The 18,254-nt window shown below is 33.9% G+C and overlaps 1 protein-coding gene across 1 annotated transcript in view; it reads left to right on the forward strand.

Annotated features, from left to right (window-relative positions):
• The window catches only part of NUP155 (nucleoporin 155), a 52,358-nt gene that overhangs the window by 12,518 nt on the left and 21,586 nt on the right, over window positions 1-18,254 (forward strand). Inside the window, exons 8-20 of the mRNA XM_043488806.1 lie at window positions 517-590; window positions 873-964; window positions 2,941-3,038; window positions 3,511-3,663; window positions 5,567-5,667; window positions 7,992-8,162; window positions 9,719-9,829; window positions 11,021-11,115; window positions 11,862-11,950; window positions 12,628-12,690; window positions 13,189-13,336; window positions 14,366-14,432; window positions 15,468-15,583. Coding sequence (XP_043344741.1) covers window positions 517-590; window positions 873-964; window positions 2,941-3,038; window positions 3,511-3,663; window positions 5,567-5,667; window positions 7,992-8,162; window positions 9,719-9,829; window positions 11,021-11,115; window positions 11,862-11,950; window positions 12,628-12,690; window positions 13,189-13,336; window positions 14,366-14,432; window positions 15,468-15,583 — 1,378 coding nt within the window. The remainder of the gene's footprint in view (window positions 1-516; window positions 591-872; window positions 965-2,940; window positions 3,039-3,510; window positions 3,664-5,566; window positions 5,668-7,991; window positions 8,163-9,718; window positions 9,830-11,020; window positions 11,116-11,861; window positions 11,951-12,627; window positions 12,691-13,188; window positions 13,337-14,365; window positions 14,433-15,467; window positions 15,584-18,254) is intronic.

An 18,254-nucleotide genomic window follows, 5' to 3' on the forward strand; every position in this document is an offset into this window, starting at 1 on the left:
AAAAGAAATTCCCAGCATAAAATGAATATATCTGAGTTTTTAATGAGAGATATAGTCAGGTAAAGTAATTTTTAAATGCTTCAGTAAGGTAAGATAAAAGCACCTAAAAATGTTAATATGACTGAATTTTTAAATTATTTATTTTAAACAATGATATATTAGAAGTTTCTTGAAGGAATAGACCAGGTAGAACTATTTTGCATGTGTTTAGCATATAGTAAATTAATGTTCATTAAATGTTTGTTAAAGGAAGGAATAATTTGAAACTTGGTTTTGATTTGGCTTGAAAAATTAATTTAGAAGACAGAAAAACTTATTTATGATGCTATTAGCCCAGTCACAGTATTTGATATTTGCCTTTTTTTTTTCACGTGATGTCTGCCCTAAATGCTTCGTGGCTTTGTTCTGGTGCAACTCTCCGAAGATTTATCTATAAAACAGCAGTTTTAATTTGTTGTAAGCAGCTACTGTGTTTGATTTGATAATCACTGGGATTTTTCTTTTGTTTTATTTTAGATCCTATTGTTCAAATTGCAGTTGATAATTCAAGAAATATTTTATATACACGATCTGAGAAAGGAGTAATACAGGTAAGTATTAATATTTTGCCACCATATAAAAGTGGAAGAACATCCCTGTTTTTAAGAAAGAAGACCTAGTCACTCTTGGCTTTTCTTATGAAGTGTGTGCTTTAAAAAAAAAAAAAATTCCCAAGGTACTTCTTAGGGCCCTAAATTTCTGAATGTTTTCCTACCTATATGAACTAGCTGAATTAAAGAATCCCTAAGAAAGAAAGTTTATTTAAAAGAACATTTGTAAAATGTATACAGTTTATAATCATGTCTTAAGTGGGTATAATTTTTTATTCACAGGTGTATGATTTGGGCCATGATGGACAAGGAATGAACAGAGTTGCCTCAGTGTCACAGAATTCTATTGTCTCTGCTGCTGGTAATATTGCTAGGTAATATGTAACTTATTGTCAGACATTTCATTTGCAGGCATAATTATATTAGTTATATGCAGTATACTAAAACTACTCCCTCTTCAAAATATCTCTAGAAGGTAAGGAATGTTGGAGGAAATGACATTCTATTTTATGTTGGAAACAGTTCTTAAAGATGCTTCCTTTTGTTCTTAAGTTGGATGGTTTGAAACATGAGGCAGACTGGTTTTTCAGTGAAAAGGACACCTTGACCTGTGTTTTTCCTTGGAGTTTAAAATTATGCTCCAAAAGGTCTGTGCAGGTATTACAGGTATTATGACTAGGAAACCAGAAATCTCAAAGTATGTCCCTGTTTGTAAGTACTCCACCCTTTAACACATCTACATAGTAGTTTCATTGGTCTGATAAGTGACACAAGTACCATTTGGGAACACAGAATTTCAGAATTGTATTATTCTCACTGTCTACTTAGGGAAATTGAAACTAAGAGCTATTACAATTTGCCTGAGGTCTAAACTCCTAAATAAGTGCTGAGACCCATCCTAAAAGCCAAGTCTTCAGACACTGTACACTGCTGTTTGCATATGTTACAACTGACTTGGCTGCAGAAGTTTTCTTCACATAACACCTCACTTTTCAGATTCTGTTGTCTGTGTGTCTGGGTCACTGCTGTGGTCAGATATCCTAGTGATAGCATGTTTTCTTTGCTCTTCAATGACCAAGAAATTCTTTAGGCAGACAATTTAAAAGGAAGAGTTTTCTTTTTTTTCTCCTGGTTTTTTTTTGGGGAGAGTTTTTCAAATCCACAGAAAAATGAAAAAAATAGCAAGATAAACACTGATATACCCTTTATCTAAATTTACCAGCTGTTAACATTTTGCTTCATTTGCTCACTGTTTTGACCTATATGGGGGCTTCCAGGTAGCACTAGTAGTAAAGAACCCACCTGCCAATGCAGGAGATGTAGGAGATGCGGGTGTGATCCTTGGGTAGGGAAGATCCCCTGGAGGAGGAAATGGCAACCCACTCTAGTATTCTTGCCTGGAGAGTCCCATGGGCAGAGGAACCTGGTGGACTACGGTCCATGGGGTTGCCAAGAGTCATGTAGGACTGAGCATGTGCACACACAACACACATAAACACACACATACACATGACCTATATGAAAGTAAGTTGCAGACATGACTTTCATCCTTAAGTCCTTCACTTTCCATATCCTAAGCTCTTATATACTGTATTATCATTACCACATCTAAAAAAATGAACAGTTTTATGTTCTAATTGTATAGTCCATATTAAAATTATTGTCTCCCACATCTTTCATAGCTGTTTTTCTTTACATTTTTCTCCACATTCAGTCATAGCTCATGAGCTACACTCGTCATTAGTTTGTCTCTTTAATATAAAACAGAAGTCCAATTGCCCTTTTCAAATGTTAACATTTAGGAGGGAGGGACAGGAAAGTTATTAGTAGCATATCCCAGTTTCTGAATTTGTCTTATTTTCCCTATTTATAGATTCAGGGTAATACTATTTTAACTAGTATTACATAGATGATGTGAACTTCATAGAGCATTACATTGAGGTACATAATACCAGTTTTGTTTTTTTTTTCCAATTTTCCTATTGATTGATTAACACTTGATTAAGATTGTATTCACCAGAGCTCTCCATTATAAAGATTCACTTGTTCCCCTTCTTAATATTTGCAATGATATTTTAATGCTCTAAGAACAACTTGTTGTTGAACCATTTACCCAGTGGACTTAGCCTTCTCTTATAGTCTTTGAAAAAAGGATTATTCTTAACATTGTTAGTATGAAAAACACAGAATCGAGGGTTTTTGTTAGTTCTTGCTGCTGTTGGATTGCTTTCTAAAAACTACTCTTAAAATATTTTAGCATACTTAAACATGTAAGAATCCTGGTGGAATGTGTTTCTGGTAATTTAATAGATAAATTTAAAAAATAAAGTTCAGCTTTTCTTTCTTCTAGGACCATAGATCGTTCTGTTTTTAAACCAATTGTTCAAATAGCAGTGATTGAAAACTCTGAATCACTAGACTGTCAGTTACTGGCGGTCACACATGCAGGTATGTTGTTTTATTTATTTGTGTGCTATTACTGTGATAACTTTATAATCTTCAGGTTTGGAAATGTATGACTGCAAATGAGTTTCTATTTCTGTATCAGTTTTGTCAAGCTATATTAATAATTCATAAAATGAAGGCTTTTGAAAAATCAAAAGATTCTTCAGGCTCTGTCTCCTGATTTTATGGATGTAAAACCAGGCCTGAAAGGTAAAGTGGCTATTATTTAGTGGCAGAGTCTGGTCTTAAAGTTGTAGACTCTTTCTGGTGAAATGTGTTGATTTATCTCCCAGTTCCAAGTGGTGTTGCCTTAGAAACCACTCCAGCTAGGAGAGTGCATGGGGACTTCAGATCAGTCAGGAGAGTGAGATGTGACTTGAACAGAATTCTCTGTTTTTCTCTGGAGTTTCAGTACCATGTGTGCCTTGTGTCTTTTATTTCCTGTTAATGACGGATAATTTTATTCCATGATCAGGTGTAAGGCTGTATTTCAGCACTTGTCCGTTCAGACAGCCATTGGCACGACCTAATACATTGACACTGGTCCACGTCCGCCTTCCTCCTGGATTCTCTGCATCTTCAACTGTGGAAAAGCCTTCAAAAGTACATAAAGCTCTTTATAGTAAAGGTAAATTCTGAAACTGTCAGATGGAATATTAGATGCTTAAAGTTTTTAAAATTAGATTGCCTTGTGAGGCATTTGAAAATAACAAGGAAACTTCCAATAAAATTCAGAAAATTTTGAATTTTTGTATCCAGTTTATTTTTTTAATTAGCTTTTATTTCAAATTTTTTAAATGTCAATTTTTTTCATTGACATATGTCATTCATATATATATATAAATACTGTAGTTTTTAATATTTAAGTGCTTTTTAAGTTGTTTTGAACTTAAAAAGTACTTGTATATGAACTCACTGGTCAAAATCGGTGTTACATCCATTGTAACAGACTTTGAACTTTGTTTTTTCAGGATGGTTAGGAAAACTCGAATGACTTTTCTGATACCATTTGTCCATGTATTCATGGATATGGAGAATTTTCCATCCAGGAATATGAAATTTTGATGATGAACTCTTGGATTCATAATTAACTTTAAAAACTGAGATTCTAATTAAACATCAAAACTAGAAAAACCTGTGTGTGCTTTTCTCCAATGTGAGAAAGCATTTGTTAATTTATTTTGATTTTCTAATAATTTTAAAGCGTTTTCTGTACTTACTCTACTATGTCTTCTAATATTTTATTTTTCAACACCCAAATGAAACTTGCCTTTACAAATGGAATTTTTTCAAGTACATTGTAACATGCAGCTTCACAGCATATAATTGAGATACAGTTTTTACATACCATAAAATTTATCCTTTTAAATTGTACATTCTGGTAGTGTTTAGATTATTCACAGAGTTGTATAACCATCACTATTATCTAATTTCAGAATGTTTTCATCACTCCTAATGTTTCATCATTAGCAGTCACTCTGCTGCTAATGGGTAAAGAGTTCCTAATAAGAAGTCCTTTTGCCATCCTTATGCCAATATCCCACTGTGATTACTATTGCTTTGTCATAAGTTTTAAAATTCCCATTTCAACATTTTTTTTTCAAGATTCTTTTGACTATTCTAGAACTCTTTGTCATATAAATTTTAGAATCAGTCTGTCAATTCTGCAACTAAAAAAAAGCAGATGGGATTTTGATTGTTGAAAATATACATCGATTTGGGGGGTATTCCCATCTTATAAATATTGCCTTCAAATCCATAAATGTGGGATATCTTTCTATTATATTCAGTTATGTGCATGATACAATCAAATTTCAGTTTTTCAAACCTTATACACTAATTTTAAGAAAACATTTTCTTGCTACTTGACATATACTATTCTCAATTTCTTACAAGCTAGTTACATAGCTTAATAATTAATTAGGATCCCATCACCTATAGTCAGCCAATGGACTCAAGGTTAATATCACTAAACTCAGAATGAAGTGAGCAAATTAGTGGGAGGAATTGGAACTGAGCTTAGGAAAGCATATTTCAAAACCAAACTATAATGTCAGCTAATATTGCTTAGGTAATTCTTTCATAGTATATTTATCTCTGCCATTCCACTAGTAACTTCATCATTTTTTATTCATGGAGTATTTGAATTAACCAGTACATGAACTCTATTTCACTGAATATTACATACCATTGATTGTAAGTCAACAATTTTTTATGTACTAAATACTTTCTTTAAATGTAATAATTAAATTAATAAGTTCATTGTAAACATATACTAACTTTAGAAATGTACAAATAATTTGTATTTATCTGAAAGAAATAACATTTACAGTCTAGAACATTTAATGATACTACCCTAGCACTGATTATATGTCATTTTAGAGGATTTATTTTTTATTTTGCAACTTGTTTACTTATAAAGATTAATATGTATATTTATGTATCCATACTAATGTTACAAACATTATTACGATTATTATGGAGGTGTATTTGACATCCTATAATGAGATTTTTATGTATTAAACTTTTAGGTATTCTGCTGATGGCAGCGTCAGAAAATGAAGATAATGATATTTTGTGGTGTGTTAACCATGATACATTTCCTTTCCAAAAGCCAATGATGGAAACTCAGGTGAGTTATCTTGAGAGATTTTAAATAATTTATTACATAATTTTAAGTGAAAAACAAAACTAGGAGAAGCTTTATCTTTTGATTTATTACTGTTTGCTTCTAATAATCTTATGTGATTAGCAGTCTTACTGAAAAGAAGTATATACTGTTAGTTCTTTGTTTTTCCTCTCTAAGATAAGAAGTCATTATGGTACTCAGTAAAAAAATCTTTAAAGAAAACATTGGAACCCGTTTAGAATATTTTCATAAGGTACCTGAAAATACTTAGATCATTCTGAAATTATCTTTGTCCCATTTGAATATGTTATATTTTTAGTTACTATGAGGCCATCTATTTTAGTTATGACTTAGAATTTTATTCTTATGATCTCTTTAATTTGTAGTTCTGTCTAAATATTTAACTTTTTTCTTTTAATTATAGAAAATTTCAAACATATGCAAAAATAGAATGGTAAACTGAACCCCACATTAAGGAGTTACCCTTCACTCCATCTTGTTTGATCCCTTTGTCCTGCATATACAAATGTATATACACAAACACATAATTGTGTTTTAAAAGTAAATATTAGCACATACTCCATGAAGTCAATGGAGAGGTCCTGGGAGAAAGATGTGGCCCCCACCTATCCCGGCCCAGCACCACACCTGGGCCACTCATCCCAGCCCTGAAGGTGCTGAGAAGAGGCCAGAGATGCTCCGTCCTCTAGTGTCCCCTGTTCCACTTCCATCTGTCCTCCTAGATGCACTAGCATAGCTCCTGTTACCTGCACCTGGAGGCTATTGATCAAAGCAGATCAACCAACCCCCACTAGGGTCTGAATGTCTGAGAGTCTCTTTGGAGCCATCTCTTTAAAGGCATTTTGGCTCTAATTGTCCCTGGCTGCTTTTGGTCATTCTCAAACTGAATCCTCTTGTCAGGCAAAGTGGGAAAAGGTATGTGTAGATGGGTAGAGAAAGACCCCAATCCTAGGAAGGGGGAACATGGTTTGAATGGGCTCTTCCAAGTTTCTGACGTGGCCTAAGCAACTGGGGTAGAGGCAGGTAGGTATAGAGACAAGGAGCACCTTTCTCAAAATCTTTTCTTTATCCTTCAGGGTTTACTGAGCACATACTGTATGCCTCATTCTGTGATAGACTATAAGGATTTAGAACTCGAGAAGATATAAACCCTGTCTTGATGGGAGCACAGTGTTAGGGGGTGCAGGTTTGAAATCTGGCTCCATTTTCTCAGGGCAGTGACTCAAAGGACTTAATATGTCTCTGGCCCTCAATTTCCTCATCTATAGTAGTTTTAATATTAATAGTACCTACCTGTATGGGGTGAAAGTGGGATTAAATGAGTTCATGTGTTCAGAGTGCTCAAAATACTACCTGGCACATAGGAAGTACTTGATAAATGTTAGCTATTATTTGTTTTTGTTTTTAAAGTAGGTACTATGCATCATATCACTTCATCTGTATACTTGAGTTCTCAAAAATGTGGACTTAAAAAACAAATGTAAATCCAGCTCATGAACATTAATAATCAAATTCTAGTCTCCCCAAGACACTTATAAAAGACATTAGGACAATGGAAAAAATTCTGTATTGACTGGGCATTAGATTGTATTAGAGAAATGTTAATATTCTTACATGTTAGAATAGTTTTATGGTTATGTAAGAGGACATCCTTATTTTTAAGAGATGCATGCAAATATATTAACATTTAATGGTGACATGGTATTCATAACTTTCAAATAGTTCAGTAATTCAAAAAATATAAGAAGAAAAAAGAAAGCAAATATGGCAAAATGCTATCAATTGTTGAATCTGGGTATCAGGCATACATGGACATACAGTGTACTTTCAACATTTTATTGATGCTTTAAATTTTTTATAATATTTTAGAAGACCAGGATACTTTTTTTAAAAGAATATCTTAGTTTAGAAAGCAAATATAACTTCAGAAGAGAGCAAAACTATGTGTTAGGAAATTTGAGCACTGAACCTACCAGTGTAGATCAGTTCACTCTGGAAAGAAGGTAGAAGGTATGTAGTCTTTGGTTATTGAAAAAATTGTAGTTATAGTATATAATATATATAGTTTATCTTAAGAAAAATTTGCCTTTTTCTTCTAGTATGAAAACATTATTTACTGTCATAGAAGATGCTCAATCAAAATAATAAGTATTAAAAAATTAAATACTGACTTTTAAGAATATTCACCCTAATGTATTATTAATTTATTAAATCCTACATTTATTCAAAGATTGTATCCTTTTTAGAAGATTTTGCTTTATGTAACTTTTATTGTATGTAGACAAAAATTTATTTCTTCTACATAGATGACTACTCGTGTTGATGGTCATTCCTGGGCTCTTTCTGCAATAGATGAGTTGAAAGTAGATAAGATTATCACACCCTTGAATAAGGATCATATTCCAATAACTGACTCACCAGTTGTCGTACAACAGCACATGTTGCCTCCCAAGAAGTTTGTTCTCCTCTCAGCACAGGTACGTGCATATCCTGTTAAGGTAGAGACGAAAAGAAGCCGTATTTAATGTTTTTGTCAAAGTATTCTGCAATAGTTGCTTAGTAGAGTCATTTACTTAAGCACTTAGGAATGTTTACTCTTAAAATATTCTCAAGGAATAGTTATAAATTCCAAAAATGCAACAAAAAGAACTCACTCTTTACAAAATAGTATACAACATATTTTAGTATTTATTTTTTGAGTAGTAATGCATTGACAGAATTCCAGTGGTAAACCGACGGGTATACACAATAAAATCTCCCTTCTGGTTTGGGTCCCCTCCTTGCAGACTCCCATGTCATCAGAATTTGTATCTTTCCAGAGATACATTATAAATATACAAATAATACAAATATATTTATAAACAAATAATAGCATGTGTGCTGCTTTTTATGTTTCAAAGATATATTTTAGACATCTTTCCATATTGATATTAGGACTTTCTCATTCTGTTTTATATTTGAAAGGCATTCCCTTTTATGGATGTACCATTTTTAACTAGGTCCCTATTAATGGATCATCTTTTGCTGTTAAAAACAATGCTACAAACTTGTGCTTGTATAATTTCACATGTGTGAGTAGAGCTATAGAATTGCATCTTCTGGATTAGAAAGTATGTGTATTTATCAATTTGATAGATGTTTCTGGTTCCCCTGTATACACACAGTTACCATCAGTGACTGCTGAGTCTGTTTCCTTACATCCTCTGCAAGTACAGTAGCCCATCTTCTTAAGAGTGAGGTTGACGGTCTTCTCTAGTGTTTATTTTTCTGTGAATTGTCTGCTCCGATTCTATACCTACTTCTCTATTGAGTTTGTCTTTTCGATTTATAGAAACTCTATATATTTAAGGGAACTTTTTGTGAATTAGGCTCAAACATTTTTTCTGGTTTGTCATTTGATTTTCTTTATTGAGTTTTTTTTTTTTTCCCCCCATTTGAATAGGTTTATAAGTAGTGGAAATATTCTGTTATTTGGGGGAACTTCTGATACAGTTTTTTTTTTTTTAAAAAAGCTTCCACACTCTAAGTTCTTGAAATCTTTCACCCATAGTTTCTTTTAGGACTATTCTGTTAAAGTTTTATTTTGTCCTTTCTGTTTGGAATTTAACCTGGTTTTGGTATGACTATGGATCCAGCTTCAGTTTTTTCTGAAGTGGACATACTTGTGCCTTTGTGATTAATGGGTAATCTAATTTTGACCCTTTGGTTTGAGGGGCAGCTTTTATTATATATTAAATTCTAATATTTACTTGAGCTTGTATCAGAACTTTCTACTTTGTTCCACTTATCTGACTATTCATGTATTAGTACTATGCATTAGCTAAAGGTGTATAAAGCTTCACTTAAGTTTTCCATATGGATATATAGATCTAGGGTGACTTGGGAGTTGAAATGTAGATGAGATGATCTTTTTGACCAGTGTACTTTGTGTTCTTGAAGTTTTTTTGTTGTTTTTTTTTAAGGTAGGGTCCGTTGCTACTAGCCATTCTTAGTAAATCTATTATTCATCTTCTTTTTTTATTTAACTTCTTAGGGGAGTCTTATGTTTCATAAACTTAGACCTGTGGATCAACTGAGGCATCTACTTGTGAGTAATGTGGGTGGAGATGGAGAAGAGATTGAAAGATTCTTTAAATTACATCAGGTAATTATTTGTAATTTTTTTTAATGTGATGATGTTTTAAATGATGAGAATGATAGCTACATTTTATGTAAGTTAGGATCAAAATGCTGGGATTAATACTAGTCTTCCTTCTTTGCTTTAATCATATATGTACTGGTATTTGGGAACAGGATTAATATGCTATAAGGTTTATGGTAAATGCTCATATTTTTTATTCTGTTGATAAATTTGTATCATTAAAATGTACTAGTAAGAGTGTGATGGTCAATTTATATGACAAATGTATTTTTATTAAAGGACAAGACGTTTATAGATAAATGGATAACCAACAAGGACCTGCATTATAGTATATGGAGCTCTTCTCAATGTTATGTGGCAGCCTGGATGGGAGGGGAGTTTGGGGGAGAGTGGATACGTGTATATGTATGGCTGAGTACCTTCACTCTTTACCTGAATTTATCACAACATTGTTAATCAGCTATACCCCAATCCAAAATATTAATAAAAAGTTTTCTAAAAAGTAAAATAAAAGATAAGACATTAAAAAAAAATAAGACATTTTCAGATAAATAACTTAAAAAATTTTTTTTTTTTTTTTTTTTGCTTAATGACATCAGGAAAAAATTAGGGGTAACAGTGATGGGGACTTTAGTATTTTAAAACCATAACTAGAAATGATGAAGTAATACTAGGAATGCTTAAAGTCAGGAATATCAGATCAAAGTTAAATATACACACTCTAGATTCAAACCAGCTCCACCATCTGAATAGATTACTTGAGTTCTCTGAGCTTCCATTTTCTCATGTGTAAAATATGTATTAAATTATAATATGTGACATGAAGACTAATATGCTTTAAAGTCTTAAAATAGTGCCTGGCACACGGCAAGTACTTAATACATGTTAGCTGTTGTTGTTTTCTAAAAGATTAAAACACCTTGAGAAAAAAAGGAGGTGACTAAACCAGAAACTAAAATAGAATCTAGATAAAAAGAAAAAGAGAACATCCTTTAATAGTGGTGCCTATGAGAAACTTTAAAACCAATAGTGTTTACTTCTCCTTTTTCATACCTGCTGCTTTCATTCATTCAGCAAATATTTATCAAGTACCTGCTCTGTACACAGATTTAAATACTGGATACAGCAGTAAACAAAACTTCATTCAAAATGTTTATGTTTACTCTAAGGGAAGATAATTCTTTTTTTTTACAGGAAGACCAGGCTTGTGCAACTTGCCTTATTCTTGCTTGTTCCACTGCTGCCTGTGACAGAGAAGTATCTGCTTGGGCTACTCGGGCTTTCTTCAGGTATGTTTATCACTTTGCTCTTGTTTTTGGCCTCTTTTTTTTTAATGGATACATTGGCTAATATGGTCGTTACAAAACATTTAAGTGACCATACAGGCAAGTTAGTAAAATTTATTTGCAAAACGATGAAGTCTAGAAAGGTGATAATATACCTGGAAACACCTTGATGAGCATAATTTATGCATTGTAACCCTTTCTCTGGAGTCTCTTCTCCAACTTCTTTTGTCTGGTCTTCTTTCTACCTCAGTTAACTATCTCATTTGTCTTTTCTACTTTCTCAAAGACTATAGCAGTTCTGCTCTATGTGTATCATTTGCATGGAGAGATTCTGCATCAATCACTTCAAGGAAACTTGGGTATCAAAGAGATATTGTTTGGAAAATATTTAGCTAAGAATAAATTTAAAATGCAATTTTTAAAAAGAATTTTTTGAGTAGTCTAACCATAATTCTAGTGTGGGAGTTATAGTACCGTACACTCATTAAATAAATTCTATGCTTCACAGACCCTTTTTTAGAAATTGCCAAAGTCCCTTATAATTCTTCTTGGTAGCAGTTTCAAGTCAACATTTACTAAATAAGTATTTTATTAGGTATCTATGTGTGTATTTCACTGTCAGCATGATGCATTGAAGTCACTTATGTTTAAAGCATTTATCCTGAAGCTAAGCAGAACTTGAAACAAGTCCAGCTTTTAAGATGGATAGTTTCACTGAATAAACTCAGCCCCTGTTGTCATAAAAATAGGTACGGTGGTGAGGCACAGATGAGATTTCCAACCACTCTCCCCGCTCCGAGTAATGTCGGTCCCATCCTGGGCTCTCCTGTCTACTCCAGTGAGTATGAAACACTGAAATTATTTCTAACAGAGTTTGAATTGTAAAAGCTTTGTAGCATATTTTAGGGCTTCCCAGGTGGCTCAGTGGTAAAGAATCTACATGCCAAGGCAGGAGACACAGGAGATGTGAGTTTGACCCCTGGGTCGGGGAGATCCTCTGGAGTGGGAAATGGCAGCCTGCCCCAGTATTCTTGCCTGGAAAATATCATGGACAGAGGAGCCTGGTGGGCTACAGTCCATGGGGTCACAAAGAGTCGAACAGCACTGAGCACACCTAGAAACATATTTTAATGGATAAAAAATTTTGTTATGTTTTCTTTTCTGGTACTGGATTGTTAGGGAATAATTCTATAGATGTCTGATTAGAATTATATATAGTGAATCCTTAATGTATACTGGGCAACAAAATAAGATGTAAGCAGTAGTATTTACAGAACTCATTTGTTACTTATTCAACAGGAAAGAGTTGAGTGATTTAATAATAAACTCCCTCGGTGTTTTTCAAAGTGGGAATTGTTAGAAAATTGCTAGGAAATGGGTCCCTAATTCTTGAATATATTATGAGGGGTGCCCCTCCTTACTCTTACATTTAGAAACAGTTTCTGTGTCTGATTTTGATCAGATTCAAAAAACTGGGAGATAATTTTATCAGTCTTTATATTGTTTTCTTTTTAGGTTCTCCTGTTCCTAGTGGTACTCTGTATCCAAATCCATCCTTCTTAGGAACACCATCTCAAGGTACCTGTTTTCTCTGTTTGAGGATGCTATTACTATTCTTTTTGGAGCCATCATTATGAATTATTATTCTAAACACTTAACTTGTCCTATTCCCCTGAAAATAATGTAATTTAATAGAAGTGGCATCCAAACAAGCGTTGGCATTCGGCCGTAAATGCCTTTACCTAGCCTACCTAGAGAGCCCCCTTTGTGAGTACCAGGATTTAATCACCAGCCCTGAACTAACTGACCTCTTTTACTCCCACCATTAAGATGCAGTGATTGCAAGCTTGCTTTCCTTTTCATCCTGCATTGCCACACTTGAAAGCCAACCTGGGTCCCAGTTCCTAACCAAGTCTAAGTCTCTCTTGTCAAGGAAAATCAAATTAAATAGCTGTTTATTTCAGTATTTTTGTAACTGTTTTTCCTTTGGGCCCAGGTACAACTGACTTGGGTTTTTGAGAATTCTGTATGTTTACGGTTAAATTTTGAGATTTGATTTTCTTATGTGTGTACAAGGTGTCCACCCTCCTGCCATGTCTACTCCAGTGTGTGCTTTGGGAAGCCCAGCAACTCAGGCCACAAGTATGAGTTGTATGGCTGGACCAGAGATTGTGTACTCTGGAAAACACAATGGTATTTGCATTTACTTTTCTCGAATCATGGGGTAAGTTTTTCATAGCATAATTAACTATTGCTCATCTTGTTCCATTTTGTACAGTTGAACATTTTTAGCTTCAAATTTGGAACATCATTTATTCCTACTAAATTTTACTTATAGTTTAAGCTCACTTGTCCATTAATAAGATGGTTTTCTGTCATTCAGCTTTTATATCATCTAACCATCAAATTATATTTGTTACTATGTTTCACATATGTATATGTGTCTTCAAAATACATCTACCTATATTAACATGGAGTGTAACAAACCACTCCATAATATGAAATCAGCATTGAGGTAGGAGAGTTCTACTCAGCTCTCTGGCACATGTTCAGGGTTTTGTTTGTGTGTTGGTCTAGAGTGGTCTCAGCTGGGACAGCTGGATTGCTCTCTTATTCTCTAGCAGGCTAGTCAAAGATCATTGACTTGGTGGTGGCAAGGTTCCATGAGACAGAGTAGAAACTTGCAGAGCCTCCTGATGCCTAGGCTCAGAACGGGCCTATCATTTCCACCTCGTTTACTTGTCACGGGGACATCTCTGAGCCACCCCAGGTTCAAAAGATGGGAAATAGACTCCTCGTTATAAAACAGGCATCAGAGTCATATTGTAAAGAGGCTAGGTGCAGGGAGTAGGTATAGAATTACAGCCATTTTGCAGTCATTCTGCTGTATCCACTTAACTATCATGTCTGGTGTATGTTTTTCTTAAATTTGAGATGTATGCTTTCACATGAATCATTTTGCTTAAAAATGTGAAACAGTGCAGAACTCATAACTCAGAAGTTCCTTGTTTACAACTTATTACCCAGAGTCTTTGATTTTCCTCAGCAGTATTTCATTATCTGAAATGACATCAAGTTTGGAAATTTTCCTGTTTTTTTTGTTGTTGTTATTCTTTCAGATAACTTAGTAAAATGTTAATTGAAGTCATTGCCACACTTTAAAAACTAAATAAACACACAGCAAAAGGATTTACAACATATTGTAATGTTTTTATTCATCTATAGCACAATCATTAAAACATTTTTTTTCCAGAAACATATGGGATGCCAGTTTAGTTGTGGAGAGAGTATTTAAGAGTGGCAACAGAGAGATCACTGCAGTAAGTGTGTTGTATAATAGTATTCCATCATCTCTATGTAACCAGTTTATATTTTCAGTGGATAAGTAGATCATTTCATATTTCTTAATGTTATAAACAGCATGCAATGATTATTCCTTCATGTATGTGTTTGTGTACTTGTTCAGTAAACTGTTCACCCCCTGAATTACATCTCAAGCTCTGTCACTTGTTAACTGATGAGTGAATTTAACATTCAGAGCCTGATAACTTAAAGTAAAATGAGAATGTATCTTCCTTGTAACATTGTTATGAGGGCTAAATAGAGTCAGTCCTGGTACTTAATATTGCTCAAAATTACTGTTTAATATTTTGCTTACATGCCTCCAAATTCCATGAACATAGCACTAAATCCCATGCATTGGCATACTTTCCAGAATGCTTTAAGAAATAGAAATTTGTATTATCATAAATTCAAGTAATAAAAATTTTTTAATGTGAAGTGTATGTGCAACTTATTTTAAGCTTTTTTCTTTTTCCAATGTAAAAATATCAAATATATTTTTAGCTGTGATACTCTTAAAATTCACATTTCTAAGAATCAGAGTCTATTTACTTAATATATGATTCCATTTATGTGAATTTTGAACAGGCAAAATCAATCTATACTTTTTTTTGGTAGAGGTAATAAAAGTGGTTGCTTACCTAGAAGATAGAATGACTAATGACTAGAAAGGGGCAATAGAGAACTTTCTTGGGTATTGGAAATATTCAGTATTGTGGTCTGGGTGGTGACTCTTAAGATGTAAAAAGCTATCAAAGTGTTCACTTAAGATTTGTGCATTTTACTGTCTGTAAATTATACCTGATTAACCAAAGCAGCAAGGGTGGAATGTGGGTGTCTAGCCCTTTATTTTGGTCACCAAGTATAAATTAAGGAATAACTTTTCTATTTGTGAAGATAGGGTACCTCAAAATTAAAATTCAATATTTATTATGCATATATAGAGTATATGTTTTTTATGGATACTCTTTTTCATTGTTTTTACATTTTTGAAAATATTTCTTCGTTTTCAGATTGAAAGTAGTGTTCCCTCCCAACTGCTGGAGTCAGTGCTACTAGAACTGAAAGGTTTGCAAGAATTTCTAGACAGAAACTCCCAATTTACTGGAGGACCATTAGGAAATCCAAAGTAAGAATAAGTAAAATTTATTTCCCTTTTTGTCCCTGAGATTTAATTTACATATTATAAAATTTGTCCTTTTAAAAAAAGTTTCATGGTTTTTAGTATATTCATAAAGTTAAAATTTCATCACCATTATCTAATTCCAGAACAGCTGTATCACACCAAAAAGAAACCTTATACCCATTAGCAATCACTCCCTATCTTAATAACAAGCAAAAGTAACAAAAATACCAAAAACTGCCTTAGATGACAAACGTTTATTTTTTGTAGTTCTGGAGGCTGGAAGTATGAGATAGAGTGTCAGCATGGTTCAGTTCTGGTGAAGACCTTCTTCCTGGTTTGCAGACAGCTGCTTGCTTTCTGTGTCCTTATGTGGCAGAGAGAGAACCAGACCCAAAGTTCTCCACTTTCTTTTTGTAAGGGTAGTAATCTCATCATGGGGCTACACCCTCATGACCTCACCCAGACCTAATTACCTTCCAAAGGCACCACCACCAAGTAAAAGAATCTGCCTGCAATACAGGAGACCTGGGTTCGATCCCTGGGTTGGGAAGATCCCTTGGAGAAGGGAGTGGCAACCCACTCCTCTATTGCAGGGAGAATTCCTTGGACAGACCATGGGGTCACAAAGAGTTGGACACCACTGAGCGACTTCTCCTTTCACTTTTTTTCACTTGGATATTTGAGTTTCACTATATGAATTTGGTGGTGCACAAACATGTGGAGTCCATGGCACTCCACAGTTGCCCTTCCCTCAATCCCTACAAATACTAGTCTTCTCGGCCTCTATGGACCTGCCATATTTTGGATCTTTTATGTAAATGAAAATATACAATATGTGACCTTTAGTTTTGGGTTCTTTCTCTTAGTGTAATATTGTCACATGTAGTGTGTATTAGTACTTGGTTTCATTTTTCAGTTTATCATTTGATAGACATTTAACTTGTTTCAGCTTTTTTTTTTTAATTTATTTTTTTGTTTTTTTGAAGTTTAGTTGATTTACAGTATTGTGTGCTTAAGCTTTTTGACTATTATGAATAATGCTGATATGAACTTTCCTGTAGAAGTTTTTGTGTGGACACACATTATAAAAGTGATATTAAAAAAAAAAGAAAAAAGTGATATAAACTTGTAAAAAATTCACATCACTCCCCCAGTGAATTAATTTGAAGTGACAGTGTAAACTTTTAATCATACGTGAATACACATTTCTTTTTTTAGTACAGTTTTTTAAAAGTAACACTTCATTTACAGTTATTAAAAAATATTTGGCTGTATTCGTGTGTCCTACAGGACATTTCCTTAGCCTTTCACCCAGTAGTTTGTACCTCTCACTCCCCTACCCCCATATACTGCCCATCCCCCAGCTCTACTCATAGCCTCTAGTTCTCTATATCTGTGAATCTGCTTCTGTTTTGTTATATCCAGTAGTTTGTTGTATTTTTTAGATTCCACATGTGAGTGGTAATCAGTATTTGACTTATTTCACCAATCCATCCATGTTACTGCCAATGGCAAAATTTTGTCCCTTTTTGTGGCTGAGTAGTAGTTCCACTGTAAAAAAAAAAAATGGAATCTAAGTAGTCATACTTTTGTGAAACATTGTTTACATTCAGCATATCCTTTAAGTGAAGTTGCTCAGTTGTATCCAACTCTTTGTGACCCTGTGGACTGTAGCCCACCAGGCTCCTCTGTCCATGGGATTCTCCAGGCAAGAATACTGGAGTGAGTTGCCATGCCCTCCTCCAAGGGATCTTCCCATCCCAGGGATCAAATCCATATCTCTTACATCTCCTGCATTGGGAGGTGGGTTCTTTACCATTAGTGCTATATGTATTGGCTACATGGTATTCCATTATATTCAAGCTATTAGTGGTATAATGCTATTTATAATTTTGAACAACATGAATGAAGAACAAAATGAATGAACAACAAAAAATGTTCATTAGATTTTATCTGTTTCTTGATAATGTAAACAGGTTTCAGTAAGTATTCTTTCTACATGTTTGTGTACTTGTTCAGTAATATTCATATGAATTTCTTTACGAGTAAAATTTGGGAGGTACAAAGATTTTTAAAATGTTGCAATGTAGTATTTGGTTGTCCCCTAAGGTTGTATCAAGTTTTTTTTTATGTTTAGCCTTCGGAATTCTGTTAACTATATTTTAACATGTATATATCCGTTTCTAGACCCTACCACTTTTTAACTCAGTTTATAACCTTTGTCTTTTTGACCCCATCTCAGTTTATTGTTGTTTAGTCGCTGAGTTATGTCTGACTCTTTGTGACCCCATGGACTACAGTACACCAGGCTTCCCTGTCCTTCACCATCTCCCAGAGTTGGCTCAAACTCATGGCCATTGAGTTGGTGATGCCATCCAGCTATCTCACGACCTCCTGCCCTCAATCTCTCCCAGCACCAGGGTCTTTTTTTTCTATTAATGGAAGTATAGTTGATTTATAATACTATATTAGTTTCAGGTGTATAGCTTTGAATTCAGTATTTTTACAGATTATACTCCTTTGAAAGTTATTACAAGATAATGGCTACAATTTCCTGTGCTATACAATACATCCTTATAGCTTATCTATTTTTACACATACCACTTTGTATCTCGTTATCTCATACCTTTACTTTGCCCCTCTCCTTTCCTCTCCCGCTTTGTTTTCTATTGTC

The sequence above is a fragment of the Cervus canadensis genome, chromosome 16, assembly GCF_019320065.1.
Source record: "Cervus canadensis isolate Bull #8, Minnesota chromosome 16, ASM1932006v1, whole genome shotgun sequence".
NCBI classification, from domain to species: Eukaryota; Metazoa; Chordata; class Mammalia; order Artiodactyla; family Cervidae; genus Cervus; species Cervus canadensis.